Source organism: Enhydra lutris, unplaced genomic scaffold (genome assembly GCF_002288905.1).
Source record: "Enhydra lutris kenyoni isolate GAN:26980312 unplaced genomic scaffold, ASM228890v2 scaffoldscaffold9, whole genome shotgun sequence".
In the NCBI taxonomy this organism is placed as follows: Eukaryota; Metazoa; Chordata; class Mammalia; order Carnivora; family Mustelidae; genus Enhydra; species Enhydra lutris.
Window position 1 is genome coordinate 19958458 of NW_019154093.1, and position 19080 is coordinate 19977537.

Sequence of the window (19080 nt, forward strand, 5' to 3'; positions counted from 1 at the left end):
CCCTGAAGAGCCAAAGGAGTAATGAAAAAGAAAACCAAAGCTGGAGACATTACAATTCTGGACATCAAACTGTATTACAAAGCTGTAATCATCAAGACAGTATGGTACTGTCACAAAAACAAACACATAGATCAATGGAACAGAATAGAGAACACAGAAATGGACCCTGTGATCAAGTAATTTTTGGCAAAGCAGGGAAGAATATCCAATGGTGGGGGGAGGTGGCTAAAAACAGTTTCTTCAACAAATGGTGTTGGGAAAATTGGACAGCTACATGCTGAAGTATGAAACTGGAACATTTTCTTATATCATACACAAAAAACAAACTCAAAATGGATGAAAGACCTAAATGTGAAACAGAAACCCATCAAAATCCTAGAGGAGGGTCACTGGGTGGTTCAGTCAGATGAGCATCTGCCTTTGGCTAGGGTCATGACCTCGGGGTCCTGGAAGCAAACCCCCCGCACTGGGCTTTCTGCTCAGTGGGGAATCTGCTTGTCCCTCTGCCTCTCCCCCCCACTAGTGTTCTCTCTCCCTCTCCCTCTCTCCCTCTCTCTCAAATCATTTTTTAAAAAATCCTAGAGGAAAACACAGGCAGCAATCTCTTTGACTTCAGCCATAACTTCTCAATAGACACCTCTCCAAAGGCAAGGGAAACAAAAGTAAAAATGAAGTATTGGAATGTCATCAGGATAAAAAGCTTTTGCATAGCAAAGGAAACAGTCAAGAAAAACTAAAAGACAACCTACAGAATGGGAGAAGATATCTACAAATGTCTTACCAGATAAAGAGCTAGTATCCAAAATCTATAAAGGACTTATCAGGCTCAACACCTAAAAATAAATAATCCAGTAAAGAAATGAGCAGAAGGCATGAACAGATATTTCTCCAAAGAAGACTTCCAAATGGCCAACAGACACATGCAAAAATGCTCAACATCACTCAGCATCAGGGAAATACAAATCAAAACCACAATGAGCTATCACCTCACACTAGTCAGAATGGCTAAATATAACAACTCAGGAAACAAATGTTGATGAGAATGTGGAAAAAGGGGAACCCTCTTACACTGTTGGTAGGAATGCGATCTGATACCACCACTCTAGAAAACAGTATGGAAGTTCCTCGAAAAGTTAAAAATAGAGCTACCCTATGACCCAACAATTGCACTACTAGGTATTTATCTAAAGGATAAAAACATAGTGATTCAAAGAAGCACATGTACCCCAATGTTTACAGCAACAATGTCCACAATAGGCAAATATGGAAAGAACTCAGATGTCCACTGACAGATGAATGGATAAAGAAAATGTGGTATATATATGTATATATGTATGAATCTTGCCATTTACAACAGTGTGGATGGAACTAGAGGGTATTATGCTAAGCGAAATAGGTAAATCAGAGAAAATTATCATATGATTTCACTGATATGAGGAATTTGAGGAAGCAAGACAGAGGATCATAGGGGAAGGGAGGGAAAAATAAAATAAGATGAAATTGGAGGAGCAAACAAAGCATAAGAGACTCTTGACATAGGAAACAAACTGAGGGTTACTGGAGCATAGGTGGGTTGGAAAATGGGTTAACTGGGTGATGAGCATTAAGGAGGGCACTTGATATAATGAGCACAGGGTGTTATATGCAACTGATGAACCACTGGATTCTACTCCTGAAACTAATAATACAGTATATGTTAACTAAATTGAATTTAATTTTTTTAAGCTGTTATTTGAAAATCCTTAACTGTAAGAAAACAAACAACTAAATTTTTCTAAGTGGGCAAAATATTTGAACAGACACTTCAGCAAAGCTATACAGATGGAAAACAAATACATGAAAAGATGCTTAAGATCATTAGCCACCAGGGAAATGTAAATCAAAACCACAGGAAGAAAGGCACCTAGCTGGGGCAGTCAGTATAGCATGTGACTCTTGATCCTGGAGTTGTTAATTCAAGCCCCACATAGGGTGTAGAGATTATTTAAAAAATAGAATCTTAGAAAAAAAAAAAAAACAAAATAAGACACCACAGCACTACTTTTAAAATGACATAAAAAGAAAGAGCTAGACAATCACGTGCACTGATGTGGCAACTCTCATATGTTGCTGGTGAGAATGCAAAATGGTATAGCTCTTTTGGAAAACAGAAAGGCAATACCTTCTAAAGTTAAACAATTACCATATGACCTGGTAATCATACTCCTGTGTACTTTACCCTGGACAAAAGAAAACGTGTGATCCCACAAAAGCCTGTTCGTGAATGTTTACAGCAGCTCTATTCATAATCACCAAAGCCAAAAACAACCCAAATGTCTTTCAACGGTAAGTGGATTAACAAACTGTGGTCATCGGGGTAGTTGAATATTACGCAGCAATACATAGGAATGAACTACTGACTCATGCAACAATTCGGATGAGTCTCAAAGGCATGCTGAATGAAAGAAGCCAGTTGCAGAAGGCTACATACTATTGATTCCATTTATGAGACCTTCTGGAAAAGAAGAAACTAAAGATAGAGAGCAGGTCAGTGTTTAACAGGAATTAAGGATTGATTGATTGATTGATTATAAAAGAGCAACACAAGGAAGTTTTCTGGGCTGATCTGTTCTGAATCTTGATTGTGATGGCAATTAATACATCTATATGTGTGTTACCACTTTTAGAAATTTGCAGCAGAAAAGTCAAGTTTACTGTATATAAACATAAAAAATAATAAAGTAACCATTTGTGATATATATGTATATCTAAATATATTTTATGTATGCCTCCATATCTACATACACATATGCACGTATACACAAAATGAAAACTCAACAATCACTGCAAGAATTAATCACCAGCAAAAGAGTTTTAAGGTGAGTAATATTTTATCTCTGAGATTGTTTAAAATTGCTGGGCTACAGTGATCATTTAAAAAGCAGACCAGGGCACCTGGGTGACATAGTCAGTTAACGTCTGACTCTTGGTTTCGGCTCAGGTCTTGATCCTAGGGTTGTGAGATTGAGTCTGGCATTGGCTTCCACACTTAGCATGGAGTCTGCTTAAAACTCTCCATCTCTTGAACCATGAGAGACTGTGGACTCCAAGAAACAAACTGAGGGTTTTAGAGGGGAGGGGGGTGGGAATGGAGCCTGGTGGTGGGTATTAAGGAGGGCATGTGTTGCATGGAGCACTTGGTGTTATATGTAAATGATGAATATTGGAACACTACATGAAAAACTAATGATGCATTGTATGGTGACTAACACAACACAATAAAATAAATTAATAATAATTTTAAAATAATAATATTAATAAAAGACTCTCTCCATCTCTCTCCCCAACTCTAAAATAAACAAATCTTTTTAAAAAATAAATTAAAAAATAAAAAGAGACCAACTTGTAGTCAGCATTATTATTGTTTTTAGTTCTCTATAAACAATGCATCTTCTCATTGTCTCCTCGGAAAAGGATGGCTCCCCCACCCCAGCTCTGCTATGCCACTCTCTTCTGTGGTTCTGGACTAAAAGCCCGTAACAGAGAAACTGATCCCAGAATTCGGAAATCAATGGCTGAAAGGCCCTGAGAGATATGAATGGGGTTCTGGCAGTGTCTGCTAGAGATGACCAAATCCTCCTTTGAACAAATCAATTGTGTGTGTGTGTGTGTGTAAATAAGTAAGTAAATAATAAGTAAGTCCACCGTGGGGGCAACTGAGCAAATCTTTTTTAAAAATTTTATGTATTTATTTGACACAGAGAGAGAGAGACCACAAGTAGGCAGAGCAGCAGGCAGAGGGAGAAGCAGGCTACCTGCTGAGCAGAGAGCTCCATGTGAGGCTTGATCCCAAGACTCAGAGATCATGACTGGTGCTGACTCTTAACTAACTGAGCCACCCAGGAGCCCCTGCAACTGGGTAAATCTTAGTATGTTCTGGGTATTAGGCAATATAAAAGAATTATTTTTGATATTTATAATGTATTGATGATATGGTGGTTTTGTAAGAAAATAGCTCATATTTTTGTGATGCATGCGGAAGTATTTCACAATAGAATTTCACAATGTCTATATTTTAAATTCTTCAAAGAAAAAACTGGGTGAAACAAACACGGCAAAATGTTAATTATTAAAGTTTTGTGATGAGTATATAAGAATTCGTTACACTCTTATCTTACTTTCTTATATGCTTGAAATATTTCATAATAAATGGTTTTCAAAATTTTTAAAAATGCATCAGAAAATCCCAGAAATGGGGTGCCTGGGTGGCTCAGTGGGTTAAAGCCTCTGCCTTCGACTCAGGTCATGATCCCGGGGTCCTGGGATCAAGCCCCATCTTCGACTTAGGTCATGATCCCCGGGTCCTTGGATCGAGCCCCGCATCGGGCTCTCTGCTCAGTGGGAAGCCTGCTTCTCCCTCTCTCTCTGCCTGCATCTCTGCCTACATGTGATCTCTGTCTGTCAAATAAATAAATAAATAAATAAATAAAAGAAAATCCCAGAAATATTGAGTCTTTAATGCTAGAGCCAGTGAACCCTCAATCCAGTAAAATCCCACAGCCCTATCATGTACATCCTGAGATGAATTTGAATCAAAGAAAGCTTGAAGCATCTCAGTGTCCCTTGGGGGGAAAAATGGAAAAGCAAGTAACATGCTTTATAAAGCTTCTACCCTAAAATGCTAAAACAAAGTCTGTTTAGGGCTGAAATGGCCAAATATTCAGCTCAACTGAAAGCTTGGTTTTCCAGCAGACAGGTCTTATTCTCTGCAGAAGCCTTTCGGGAGGCTCTTTTTCAATCAATGTGACATGGTGTCAGTCACTTGCAAATTGCAGTCCTGTCACATTTGTGACCTATGGGGCTATGTCACAAAGGGCCATGTAGCTTTCACTTACTTACTGGATCTGCTCTTGGAACCTTGAGTCAACATGCAAGAGGGCTGATACGCTTAGGCCACCATGGCGGAAGGACTACAGGTAGCTGCTGCAGTCAGTGCTCCAGCAGAGCCCAGCCTTTCAGCCCTCCATGCAAAGGCACCAGATATGTGACTGAAGCTGTCACCCTTGACACCAACATATCCACTAGCTAAATACCACCAGGAGATCACCATCAACACTATATGGAGCAAAGGCCAACCCAGTCACACCCTTCCCAAATTCCTGACCCACAAAATCATAAGATAACAAAATGGTTATTATTTTTAAGCCACTAAATTTGGGGTCATTTATTATGCAGTAATAGTTAATAGTCACAGGTTTTTTTTAAAAAAGCTTTATTTATTTATACATGAAAGTCAGAGAGAAAGAGGCAGAGGCAGAGGGAGAAGCAGGCTCCTTGTGAAGCAGGGAGCCCAATATGGGACTTGATCCCAGAAGTTTGGGGTCATGACCTGAGCCAAAGGCAGACGCTTAACTGACTGAGCCACCCAGGCGCCCCAATAGTAACAGTTTTAATGGGACCTGAAACTTTAAGAAAAAGAAATCACCTGACCATGCACACACAGTGTAAGACCTTGAAAGGGGCTGTACAGGTACAAGTTTTTTTTTTTTTTAAGACTTTATTTTAGATTTACAGAAAAATTAAGAAGACAGTACAAAGAGTTTCCATGTACCCTATACTCAGCTTTGCCTATTAACATTTTACATTAATGTGGTGCATATGTTACAATTAACAAACAAATATTGATACATTTACATTAACTAAAGTCCATTCTTCATTCAGATCTCCATTCCAGTAGTTTTGGGGTGCTTTTGGTTTTTGTTGGGTTTTTTTCTAAGTTTTTATTTTAGTTACCCTGTGCTCGTCAGGACAAGTGCACTCCTTAATCACCTGTTTTACCCTTCCCCCAACCCACCTCTCCCTTTTGTTACTCTTGCCTCAGCTCGTTCTCTATAGTTAAGAGTCTGTTTCTTGGTTTGTCTCTCTCTCTCTTTTTTCTCCTTTGTTCATCTGTTTTGTTTCTTAAACTCCACATATGAGTGAAATCATATAGTGTTTGTCTTTCTCTGACTGACTTACTTCACTTAGTGTTATACTCTCTAGCTCCATCTATATTGTTGCAAATGGCAGGATTCCATTTGCTTTTATGCCTGAATAATATTCCATTGTATACATACATATACCACACCTTCTCTATCCATTCATCAATAAATGGATACTTGATTGTAAAACAAAATAGTGTTTTTGTATTCTTTGGATAAAAACCCAGTAGTGTGATTGCTGGATGGTAGGGTAATTACTATTTTTAACTTTTTGTGGAACCTCCATACTGTTTTCCAGAGTAGCTGCTCCAGTTTGAATTCCCACCAACAGCGCAAGAGGGTTTCTTTTTTTCCACATCCGCGCCAACACCTGTTGTTTCTTGTGTTTCTTGATTTTGGTCATTCTGAGAGGTGTGACGTGATATTTCATTGTATGTTTCATTTGATTTGCATTTCTCTGGTGATGAGTGATCTTGAGCATCTTATCATATGTCCCATTTGCCATCTGGATGTCTTCTTTGGAGAAATGTTTGTTTCTATCTTCCATCCATTTTAAAATTGGATTATTTGTTTTTTTGGGTATTGACTTGTATCATTTCCTTCTATATTTTGGATCCTAACCTTTTAATGGATGTGTTAGTGGCAAATATCTTCTCCCATTCCATATGTTGCCTTTCAGTTTTCTTGACTGTTTCCTTCACCATGCAGAAGCTTTTTATTTTGATAAAGTCCCAATAGTTTATTTTTGCTTTTGCTACCCTTGCCTCAGGGAACCTATCTAGAAAAAAGCTGTTAGACCTGATGTCAGATAAATTACCACCTATGCTCTCTTCTAGGATGTTTATGGTTTCAGATCTCACATTTACATCTTTCATCAATTTTGAACTTATTTTTGTGTAAGCTGCAAGGAAGTGATTCAGTTTCATTTTTTTACATGTTGCTGTTCTGCTTTCCCAACACCATTTATTAAAGAGACTGTCTTTTTATCATTGGGTATTCTTTCCTGCTTTATCATAGATTAATTGACCATATAATTGTGGGGTTATTTCTGGATTTTCTATTCTGTTCTATTGATCTATTTGTCTTATTTTTGTGCCAGTGCCATACTGTTTTGATCACTACGGCTTTGTGATATAACTTGAAGTCTGAAGTTGTGACTCCTCCAGCTTTTCTTTTCTTTTCAAGATTTCTTTGGGTATTCCAGGTCTTTTGTGGTTCCATACATATTTTAGGATTGTTTGTTCTAGCTCTATAAAAAATCCTATTGGTATTTTGATAGGGATTGCATTAAATGTGTGGATTGCTTTGGGTAGTATAGACATTTTAGCAATATTTGTTTCCAAACCATGAGCATGGAATGCCTTTCCATTTCTCTGTGTCATCTTCAGTTTCTTTCATCAGTGTTTAATAGCTATCAGAGTACAGGTCTTTCAGATGTATGGTTAGGTTTGGTACTAGGTATCTTATTATTTTTAGTACAATTGTAAATGGAATTGTTTTCTTAATTTCTCTTTCTGCTGTTTCATTATTGGTGTATAGAAATGCAACAGATTTCTGGGGATTGATTTTTTCATCCTGTGACTTTACCAAATTTCTGTATCAGTTCTAGCAGTTTTTTGGTACAGTCTTCCTGGTTTTCTATATATGGTATTATGTCATCTGCAAATAGTAGGAGTTTTACCTCGTCCTTACGGATTTGGATTTCCTTTATTTCTTTTTGTTTTCTGATTGCTGTGCCAAGGACTTGAATAGAAGTGGTGAGAGTGAACATCCTTGTCTTGCTCCTGACTTTAGGGGAAGGCTTTCAGTTTTTCCCCATTGACAATGATGTTAGCTCCGGGTTTTTCATATGTGATTTTTGATTATGTTGATGTATATTCCCTCTAAACCTACTTCTTTTTTTTTTTAAGATTTTTATTTATTTGAGAGAGAGTGTGTGTACAAGTGGAGACAGGGGGCAGGAGAGAGAAGCAGACTTCCTACTGAGTAGAGAGCACAACACAGGGCTCTCTCCTGAGATTGAGCTCCATGTCAGGTTCTGCACTCAATGGGGAGTCTACTTCAGGATTTTCTCCCTCCCTCTGCCCCTCCTCACTGTGTTCTCTCTCTCTCTCTCTCTCTCTCAAATAAATAAATAAATAAATCTTTTTTGGTAAATAAATAAAATAGAACCTGGGGCACCTGGGTGACTCATTCAGTTAAGTGGTCTGACTTGATCTCAGCTCAGGTTTTGAATTCAGGGTCATGAATTTAAGCCCCATGTTGGACTCCACACTGGATGTGGAGCCTACTTTAAATAAATAAATAAATAAATAAATAACAAATAAATAAATAAATATTAAAAATGGAAAAATCAACTCTTCAAGACATAAAAATACTAAAATAAACTCTCGAGTCAGGTATGTTACTTATATCTGTTTTGCTTAGATCTCAAGCTATGGCCTTGTCTGGTCCTTTCATTTGGGGCAAATTCCTCTGTCTTCTAATTTTGTCTAAGTCTCTGTGCCTGCTTCCGTGTATTAGGAAAGTCAGCTACATCACCTGTTCTTGAGGGTAATGGTCTTCTGAAGAAGAGGTCTTATAGTGTTCTGCAATGTGTCCTCTGTTCCCTGGGGCCTCCAATGTGTTTTGCATGCAGTCTGCTGTTGTATCCTTGCCACATTTTTCTTCAGGCCAGTGGTCTGCTGAGGTCCTCTTTGCCTATTGTACACCGTGTTTGGTCCCTGGCTTGGGTGTGGCCCATTTTCACTAGATATACTCTGGTTTGCTTGTGAAATAAGACCTGTTGCCACTGCCACCAAAACCAAGGCCTCGCAAAACTTCCAGGTCAGTAGAAGGGGTTTGGGCTGGTCTTCTGGGTGAGGGGGCCATGCCATGCTGGAACTGAGGTAAGTACAACTGAGAAGGGTGGTTCTTCTGAAGCATGGAGTGTGGTGTTTGGTGTAAGCAAGTTAGGTATGGAGTGTTGGCACTGCTCCGTGTTTATGCTGATGAGCAGGGGAGGGAAGTGGTACCATCTAGTTCCTCTGTTCCTGGAGGGGTCTTTTCATGAAAACTACCACTTCAGGATGTGCTCTAAGATGAGCAACTAACTTCCCCACTGTGTTTTTCAGGCATTCTTGAGATCACTGTTTCCAGGCTGTATGTCCACAGGCTGTTTGCTCTGCCTTTTCTCCAAGATCAGCCCTAATGTCCTCCAAGCTCTCCCAGAGCCAAGCACACTGACCTTTAAAACTCCAGGCTTTAAGCCCTGCTGGTTGCAAGAACTCACGAAATTTAGGCCCTGTTGCTTTCCAAGCCAATTGCTATGGGGATTTGTTTTCCCCATGTACTCCCCTGTGTGCTAGTTTGTCTCTTGCCCTTCTCTGTGACCATGGCTCCCTCCCCATGGTAATGGCCACTATCCCTTTCTCTCCCAAGTTGTGTCTCTACAATTCCTACCCTCTTTGATGTGGCCTCTTCTCTGCCTTTGGTTGTGGAGTTTGTTCTACGAGTCCTCAGATCAATTTCTGGGGTATTTAGGATAGTTGTCTTGTATTTGTGGGAAGAGGTGAGCCTAGAGTCCTCCTACTCCACTACCATCTTCCTCTCTAAGTGACCAGTCTTGAACTTTGAGTTCCGTTGGTGTCACTGGGCCTTGGGGCAAGTGAGGATGATCCTCAAAGTAGAAGAAAAAGGTAGGGCTTTCCAAGCAGAGGAACTTGCATGGGCAAAGATGCAGGAAAGTTCATGGTCTATTAGGGGACTCTGAGCTCAGTGAGCATGGTGAGGTGGGGATGGACAAGTCGGGAGAGGGGCAGAAAGCCTCTGAAGCTAAATCTTCAGGGACTAGAGAGCAAGGAAAGTTTGAGAGGGACCACCTGTATGGGTGGGGATCCCTGAAGTTTAAGCTTCACTGGTGTCACAGTAAAAGCAGGGACCTGCTGCCCAGGGTCCTGATCCAGGACAATAATCTTCACAGGCTGCAAAATTTTAAGAGAATGGTTTTCAGAGACCAGCCTTCTTGGAATGAACTGAAAAGATGAGAGGCAGAACTCCAGCATCTGGGGTCTCAACAACTGCCCACCCCCAGGCCCATGGCCTCCATTAAAGCAGTCTTATGTCCAGTGTAGAGAAAGGGTTGAGCCACTTGATCCCTCCCAAGTCCCTGCTACCACCCACGTGCTGACTCATTCTACCATTTGGTGTCCACATCTAGAAGCTGCATAAGTTCTTCAAATTCTATTTGTTGAGCGCTGAAATTTTTCCCCACCTTCCAATCTTGTCTCTGATCCAGGGGTCCTGAGCTCTGTCACCTACAAAGAGTCAAGCAAACCAGACACCTGGGAATTATCCATGAGCCCTCCTCCAGGTTTACTACTCCCAGCATCCATTAGATCAAGTGTGGAGGGTCTGGCTCCCAGTAGTTCTTGAAGTCAACCTTTTCTCTCCCTGTCCCTGCTCCCACTGGTCATTGGTGCTACCATCTTACACGACTCCTCCTTAAATGGGTTTGGCCCTCCTCTAACAATGTATCCAGTCCAAATGCAAGTTTTACCATGCAAGCTGTCACTGGCTCCCAGTACCCTCACTCTGAAACCCAGGCCCGTACCCTGGAGCTTGAGGTTCCCCTTGTTCTGACCTCTGACTTCTGTCCAACATCACAATCTGTCCCCACTTCCTCCTTCTCCACCTGCTCTTCCCTCACCAACTTCCTGCCATGGATTACTAATGCTGCCTCTCACCAATGTCCTCAGGACTCAGCTGCAGCCTCACCTTCCCTCAGAAGCATCTCCAGAACCCACACTGTCCCATCTGATGATCCTTCACCATGGCCTCTTGCTCACCAGGACACCTCCCATAACCTGTGACATTGTAGAGGATTTATAAGGGAAATTTGCTCCAGTCACTCAATCCCTTTGAACTGTTTGCTTCTCTATGAAATGAGACAATTCCCACACCAGAGTATCTAAGATTATAATAACTGCCTGGTCAGTTGGGCACTGAGCTAAAAGTGTTTTACACATTCTCTCAATCAATCCTCACAGCATCCAGACAGACAGTCACTATCAGCCCCATTTCATTGAGGAGGAAGCTGAGGTGAATTGTCCTAACTCGCTTTTCCCTGGGCAGATCTCCCTGAGCCCTGGGGTCCTGGTCAGTGCATCCTACTTGCCTATTTAGTTGCTTCTGTCCACCCCCCAACACACACACACTGTGAGGTTGTAAAGTGTAGGAATGGTGCCTGTCTTGCACACTTGTGTATCCCAAGCTCCTAGAACTGGGTTTGGCATGAAGTAAGTAGTTAATAAACATTTACTGCCTGAAGTAATCTGTGAATGAATAAACTCAGCCAGAAACAGAGCCTGGATCCCAGCTCTTGGCTTTTTTTCATCCTGAGCAGGATCCTATATGGAATGAGCTGTGTACAGGACCTGGTACATAGTAGGTACTCAGTAATGTGTAGTTGCTGCTGTTGTGAAGAAAGAGGAGGAGGAAAAGGAGGAGGAGGAGGGTAAGTTTTAATGACTTCAACAGTCCAAGCTCCCCCATGGCGATCTAGGCCCAGGTCTTCCCCAGTACCCAGGCCAGGCACAACTCCAACAGACTAAGAGGAAAGTTTGGGAATAAATATGGACTGTAGAGGTCAGAAGGAAACTCCCACCTCACCTTCTGCTCCCCACAAAGAAGAAGTGATGGGGCTGCTGCCTCCCATGACTGGGATCCCAGTGGTCCTCCCAGTGGAACTCAGTGGAGCTCAGGCCCCAGCGCCCACCCACCTACCATTGAAGCTCAAAGAAAACAGAGGTCCCTGCAGGCCCAGCCCCACTCCCACCACTGCCATCTAACAAACTGGCTTGACCGTCCTGGGCTCGGAGTCTGACTCCACAGAACCTAAATGTACAACGGTCGCTGTCAGTTACTGAGCCTCAGTCTTCCTGACCACGCAGGAGGCTGTGGGGTTAGGGGCATGCATGGGTGCAGCCCTTTGCCAGGTGTCAAGGTTGTGACTCACAGCCCTGGGGTTCCATTGCCAGGTCTGGGCCACCAAGACCCACGGGGCGGGGAGGAGAGGAACCTGGGAACCCCACCACGCCACCCTCTCAAAGTTTCACCACTTCAATCATTCTGAGCTCGACCAAAGCTGCTGGCAGCCTGGAGCTGAGACGTGGCTTCCCCTCTCTGAGCCACAGGAGTACACGGGAAGGAGGGATTCAGCAGAGCCCCCACCTTCAGCCAGAAGAGACCGCTTCAAGAGAGGAGGAGGTTCACCTGGACAGTGCAGAGGAAAGGAAGTCCAGAGTCCCCAAACCACTCTGGACCTCAGTTTCCTTCTTGGTAAAATAGACCCAATAATAAACAACGCACTGGATTATTTCAGGTTTGCTGTGAGGATGAACCAAAATACTAATCTTGAAATCTATGAAGCTCTGGATGTTCTCCACAGTGGGTAATGGGGGTCCCAAGCCAGCCCCTGGGTCTGGCTTGAGCACCCACAGGAAACAAGGAGCTCCAGGAGACTCAGTATAGGTCCCTCCTGAAACCAAGAGACCCAGAGTGATGTTAGGTTCACCTTGGATGGGAATTAAGGCAGAGGCCAGAAAGGCGGTGGCGGGAATCTGGACTAAGGGAGGATCCGATGCTTCAGAAAACCTGGAATAGGAGGACGACATGGGAGACTTGAGGGAGCAGCCTGAAGAGCAAGAAAGTTGACACTTCTAAAAGCTCCCGCGCGCCTCTCTAGCCTTCTACATTTTTTTCTAGAAACTTCCCTCTTCTCTCTCCTCTCTTCCTCTGCTTTCCTTCCTATCTTCATTCCCTTTCTCGTCCCTTCTCTGTTGCCCCCCATCTTTCTTTTCTCGCTCCTTCTTCCCCCACCTCCATCTCATCGTCACCCTCGCACTTTATAACCAAACAGCCAAACCCCTTTCCAATTAAAGTGGAATTAGGCAACTCAATCAAATTAGTTCCCTATTAAAGCCCTTCTTTATTAAACCGTTTTCTTGTCCTGCTATTAAGTTTCACTGCCTGGCGGAACTCGAGCCGGCCCCAGAAGTTTACCTTGGGATGTCGCCGGGCCCAGACTAGGGGAGGGAGCACCCTGTTTCCCGGAGAGGGGGAGTCACCCTGCAGGGAGCGGAGCAGGCCCGGGGAGGTTGGAGGAGGAGATCGGTGGGGGAGCCACTATTGTGCTCTGCCCCGAGTGAGGAGGGAAGGTGACTAGGGAGCTGAGCGAGGTCTGACTGGAAGGCGCGTCTTCATCGCCACTTTCGGTTCACCCTGCCTCTTGGGGAGGGCAGCGCCCCACTCCCCCACCACCACCCCAAAATAACTCCCAGGCCACGAGCTTTTGTGGGAAAACGGTCGCAGCCCTCCTTCTCCAGCCGCCGTCTCTACCGCCTGGGTTCCAAACCTCTTTGAGATGGTTAGCGCTCATTGTGCGACCCCGGCTGTATCCAAATTTGGGGCCCGGGGAGAACCGGAATCCGGCCGCCAGCCTTTCCGGATTCCCTAAGAGGCTCTGCCCGAGATCCAGGGATCCTGAGCACTGGCAAGGCGACCCGTCGCGCCCGCGCGCCCAAAACCGGAATGGGAAGGACGTGGGGTCCCCGATGCGCAGGGGGCACCGCTCCCCGCGGGGTTTTGAGCCGCGCGCCACTCCCGTCGACGGGGCCTTTCCCGCGTCACGGAGAGTCTTCCGGCTCCACACCCACGAAGGTCGGACACCAGCCGGACTGAAGTCTAGCTGGCACCGCGGGCCGGAACGGGAAATCAAGACCTTTTCAATCTGGCCGCCGGAGGAGCGGGACGGGGTTCCGTGCTGTTTTCTTAGAAAATAACATTTATTTCTAGCTCATGTCTATGCGAAGGAAAGCACAAAGTGAGCCATTCTCTGCAGCAGCGTTTCCCGCTGCCGTCCCTTTGGGCCGGGCGTTTGGCGAGTTCCGGGAGGCGGGGATGGGCTCTCGGGCAGGCGGTTCTGGTTCAGTCACTCGCCGCTCTGTTCCTGCTTCAGTGCGCACCTTGACGGCATCTTAGGGAGAGACCGGCCGCAGGCAAGAGGGGCTGGCGGGCAGGATTTGTCCCGAGTTTACAATATATTTAATCTATAAAATCTGATAAGTACAATGCGCGCATAGTCTACTTTTTTCCATTTAGTCCTTTTTTTTTTTGCTTGTTTTTGAATATTTTTCACGTTAATACCGAGGTCACCTACAGATTACAATTAATAACTTAGAATTCCATTTTATAACATTATACACTGGCTTGTATATATATATATATGTATAGATTATATATAGATTTATACATATATAAAAACTCACACTGCACCAAGGAAACCCATGCTTATTGGCATAAGCAACAAAGAGAGCGACAAATACCGCGAGGAAAGTGCACCTTAGAACTTGTTTCCTTTTCTTTTTTACAATTGATATCGAGATATATATATGTGTGTCCCAAAGACTCGACTCAGTGCCAGGAGATTTATACATCCTAAATTTATATTTGTTAGAGCGAATATTTTTTTAAAAAATTTTTTAATAAGGAGAGGGAGACACAGAAGACAGACTCTCGGACTATCCTGCCATCCACTGGAGAGCGGGAGGGTGGGATGAGCGCAGCAAAAGGAGAGGCAGGAGTGTGTGCAGCTGCCGCAGCCTCTGAATTCTCAAGAATTCCCGGCCTTTTGAAGGGCTGGAGGAGCCTTGAGGAGGTGGTCAGAAGATGAGGGTCAAGAACACGCACCCCCTCTGAGAACACCTGCATCTGTGGTTGCTCCCGCTTCTCTCAGCTCTCCACCCACCTTCCAAAACAAAACCGAAAATCACCTTTGAGCGAGAGGACCCCAGCTGGGGCGCAGAGAGCGCACCGGGTGAAGAGGGTACGGCGGCCCGTGGGATCAAGGCCGGGGTCCCCGTTTGGAGGCGGCCCGGCTGCCGGGCCCCTGGCCCTACTGCTTCTCGGGGGCGCCATTGACCATAGGCCCGTACAGACCGCCGCCGTAGGTGGGCTCCTTGTGCACCGCAGCCGCGGCGGCCGAGCGGTCGCGCATGAGGTCGCTGAAGGCGTAGTCCATGGGCGGGCGGAAGCCGAGTGTGGGGACCAGGCCAGCGGTCGAGTAGGGAGCCATGAAGGCCAGGCCACGGCTGTGCGCCGCTGCCGCCGAATAGGCCAGGCGCAGGGGGCTGAGGCCCAGCGGCGCGCCCAGCGGGTAGGCGCCCGCTTCGGCGCCGAAGTGACTGGCGTTGGGCTGCAGTGGTGAGAATGCGGAGCGGCTGCTCAGCGAGCCCAGCGCCCCAGGCGCCATGGCGCCGGCCAGCAAAGGTCTGTGGTGTGGAGGAGCGGCGGGGCCTGCCTGAAGCGGCGCTGGCAGCCCCGGCCCCCCAGCTGCCGCGGCGTCGACGCGGCCCGGCCACGCGTCGTCCGCAGCTGCTACTGCACCCACTGCGGCCTTATCGGGGAGCACGGCGGGACCGAGGCCGGCCGCCAAGCCCCCGCGGTGGTGGTTCAGCACCTGCTCGATGGCCTGCACCACGTCGCCGCCGCAACCCTGCAACACCAGCTCCAGGACGCCTCGCCGGTGGCCCGGGAAGACGCGCGTCAAGATATCCAGCGGCGTCCGCTGCCGTGGACCCGGGCCCCCGCCCAGCCCTGGAGCGGGAGCGGCCTCTGCCTCTTCTTTGTCGGCCTCGGAACCGGATTCGGAGCCCAGTGGGCTAGCGGAACCCGGGCTGTCCTCCTCACCGCCGCCTCCCGGGCCTGCACTGCCCGGGCAGCTCCCACCTGCCTCCTTGGAGGCCCGGGCCAGGGGCGACCCCGAGAAGGACTCGCCGTCGCCGTTCTCCGAGCCCGAGCCCGGCCGCACCTCCGGAGAAGATGTCCCAGGACCCGAGTCCGCGCCGTCGGGTGATAAGGGCTTCCCGGGTGGCGGCTGCGGGCTGCCGGGGCGACCGGTCTGAAGCAGTGTCTTGGGGAACAGGTCAAACTTCTGTAACTTGGCCTCTAGGAAGGGAGAAAGAGGGATGTGAGGAGTGATTAGGGGCGGGGAGGTGACGGCACCCTAAGAACATCAGCCCTTTGGACCCCAGTTTCCTCTCTCTGAACCCGACAACCCTCATTCACTGGGCTCTGGCGCCCCCTCCTTTTTTCTCCAGCATTCCTTATTCTCTGAGCCCCTAAGTCCTCACTTCCCCTACCTCCAGGGCGCACTCTTTCTGTACCAGAACCCAACCACCTGTGCCCTGTAAATTCAATGTCCAGTTCCCCTCTTCCATATCTGCGTCCCAACACCTCCACCCTTATCCCTCCTTCCAAGCCGTACCCTGACCTGGAGAAGTGGCCTGGCCCAGAGTTCAAGCAGGAGACAATATAACTTCCACCTATACACCTACTGTATAGGACCCCACTCCACACCCATCATTCCAAGAGTGAACCCAGCCCTGGGTGCCCTCTGGCTCTGGGCAATATAGCTTGTTAGGGAAGGCACCTTGGGTATCTAAGAAATCCCAAGCCTTTCTTCAGGCAAAAATAGAGCCACTATAGCTAATCCACCCTTTCCAAAATTAAAACCTTAGAAGTTCTTCACTTCAAAGATGAGGGCTGAGATGGCCCCCAGTGGCCCCAGCCTTAATTTCTTCCCTCCCCAGAAAAAGGCAAGAAATCTTGAAGAAGAGGGTGCGGCCAGATGGGGAGTGTGGGGGAGTGGTTAGAAGAGTGGGGATCGAGAGAAGCGGGAGAGCCCTATTCTTGAGAAAACGGGGACAAGTGGGGGAAAGAAGCTAGAAAGAAGGAGCAGGCACAGCATGCGGTTGTCCGAGAGCATTAGGAACTTGAGAAAAGGAATCACAAGGGGAAAAGGAAAAACGGGTATGTGATACCTAGAGAAAGCGGTGCGGGGAGGGGGAAGGAGGACTGGGAGAGGGCCGGATTTCTGAAGAGAGTTGGGAAGGCGCAAAAGGAACCAGGGCAAGTGGAGAAGAGCATAACCAAGGTTAAAGGTTCCACGCTGGGGAGACCTAGCCAAGTGAGCAGGGAAGGCGGGATCTGGCTGCGTTTGGGTAGAGGAGAAAAGACTGCAGCGTCTACATTTGGGCCCGCGGTGAGGGAAAGGAGTAAAGGGCAAATTCTTCAGAAAGGGGAGAAAGAGTTTATGTGTTTGTGCCCCCAAATCAGGGCCTGGATGCGCAGCGAACTCTTAGCAGTCGGGCGTTTGGAGAAGGGGATTCTACTTTCTCAGTACCGAGACAAGTCCCTAGGCCGCGTGCCCCCAGGCCCGGGCCCTGCTCCCTTTCCTCCCGGCCAGGCCGCGCGCTCACCTGAGCTCCCGGCGCCCGCTGCGCCGCCTCCGGTCCCCGCGGGCGCTCCCGCTCCCGGCCCCCCGCCGTCGGCGGCGCACACGGAACCGAAGACCTCGTAGGCAGGTCGCGGCGGGATAATGCCGTTGGCGGCCGCGAGCGCCAGGCCCTCGGCAGTGCCGTAGAGCAGCTGTAGCTCGCGCGCCTCGTTCTCCTCCTGCGCCTGTTGCCTGCGCAGCGCCACCTGCGCCGCCATGACGCGCTGGCGCTCGGCGATGAGCGTGCACTTGGCGCACAGGCAGTCCTTCCAGCGGCAATAGCGTTTGTGGCCCTTGAGCGCTGACACCACGCCGTGGTTGCGGCAGCGCGCGCACTTGGGGGTCCGCGGGTACTTCTCCGCAGCCCGCAACAACAGCGGCGGCGCTCTCAGCAAGCCGCCCGCCACGCTCACCGGTAGCGACGCGGCCGCTGCCGCCGCCGCCGCCACCGACGCCACAGATGCCACGGGCGGCCCCGTCGCTGTCGCCGCCGCCGTCGCTGCGCCGGGCACGCTAGGTAGCTCGGAGCGTAGCTCCATGGCAGGACCCGGCGTAGAAGACCGTGGGAAGAAGGAAGAGACTTGCCGGGAAGAGCGCACGATGTGCTAAGCTACAGCGTACCCTCCAGGAGATCCGGCTTAGGGAGGGAAAATTTTGGTCGCGGAAGTTTGGCTAGTGGTTGCCAAATTGCTGGAAGGAGGTACCTTCGGATCCCCCTCGTAAAGCTGAGCTCCCCCACCCTATTCCCACCAGAACTCTTCTTATATCTGATTTATGCGCTGGGTCTAAGATTTCGTTTGAATCAGTGGTTCCGCTGGAAAACAAAACAAAACAAAACAAAACAAAAGACATATAAAGTTTGAAAAGTCACTGGTTCAGGTGTATATAACGAGAAGTTGAAAAGGATAATATTATCCCCCTAAAGTTTAGCTTAGTTGGGGCGAGATGGGTAGAGAGAAATGTTTGTTTGATGGGACTCGGATTAGAGAGAAAATTTTTGACCCAGCAGTCAGACTAGACACCAAGAGCAAAACAAAACAAAAAAATTTGTGACGAAGAGCTCAGTTTTGTGGAAAGGTGAAAAGGAGAGAGCTATCAAAGCACACAAGGCATAGAGTTCAGCGGGCTGGGTCTGAAGTTTTCATGCGGGAGGGAGCAGGAGAGTTAGAAAAATCAGGAACAGAAAAGAATAACTCTAGGAAATAGAGTGAAGGCTAGATAACAAAACAAACATCTCAGTAGCAAAGTTAGGCCTTGGGGCCCCAGGGACGCGTGGAAATGTGGGGGCTACAAATTTCATGGTGTGGGGCCTCCAGGGAGTGGGAGAGGAAAATGAGTGTGATGAGTTGACTAGGCTTGGGGAGAGTTAAAGAGAAAATTAAGAGGAGGAAACTTTGTTTGGATAGGCAGACACAGCGGAAGATTAGCTTGAGGGGTGAGGAAAACAACAAAAAAACAGCTGATATGGATGTCTGGGTCCCAGGGTTCACGTGGGGGAGAGAGGTGTGCATGAGAAAAAAACAAAAACAAAAACACCCTGCAGGCAAAGATTGTGGGTGGGGGTGGAGTAAAACCTGTGGCACGATTTTTAGCCCTGCAGTCTGGAAGAACAGTCGGGAAGCAAGAGGTATCTTGCGAAAAGTTAGGTATTACAGGAGGGAGATCCCTGACCCTCTCACACTGTTGTCTCTTCCCCTCCGGGTTTAGGGACAGAATCGTCAGACACGCCCTCCCTATCCTGGGATCCCCGGGGGACCCTACTTAGGTACAGATTCTCGAGTTCTTGTGTCGGAATTGGGTTCCTGG

The 19080-nt window shown here is 47.2% G+C and overlaps 1 protein-coding gene across 1 annotated transcript; it reads right to left on the reverse strand.

Moving 5' to 3' along the window:
• Positions 1-14892: 14892 nt before the first annotated feature.
• Positions 14893-17813, reverse strand: LOC111143681 (DMRT like family A2). Its single transcript, XM_022497510.1, has 2 exons — positions 17258-17813; positions 14893-15944 (listed from the first exon to the last, which is right to left on the reverse strand). The coding sequence occupies exons 1-2, from the start codon at positions 17811-17813 to the stop codon at positions 14893-14895; spliced, it is 1608 nt and encodes a 535-aa protein (XP_022353218.1).
• Positions 17814-19080: the final 1267 nt, after the last annotated feature.

Coding starts and splice junctions, on each gene's coding strand:
- LOC111143681 (XM_022497510.1), bottom strand. CDS start 17,813: ATGGAGCTACGCTCCGAGCTACCTAGCGTGCCCGGCGCAGCGACGGCG. Junction 15,945..17,257: donor AGCGGGCGCCGGGAGCTCAG/GTGAGCGCGCGG, acceptor CTCCCTTCCTAG/AGGCCAAGTTACAGAAGTTT.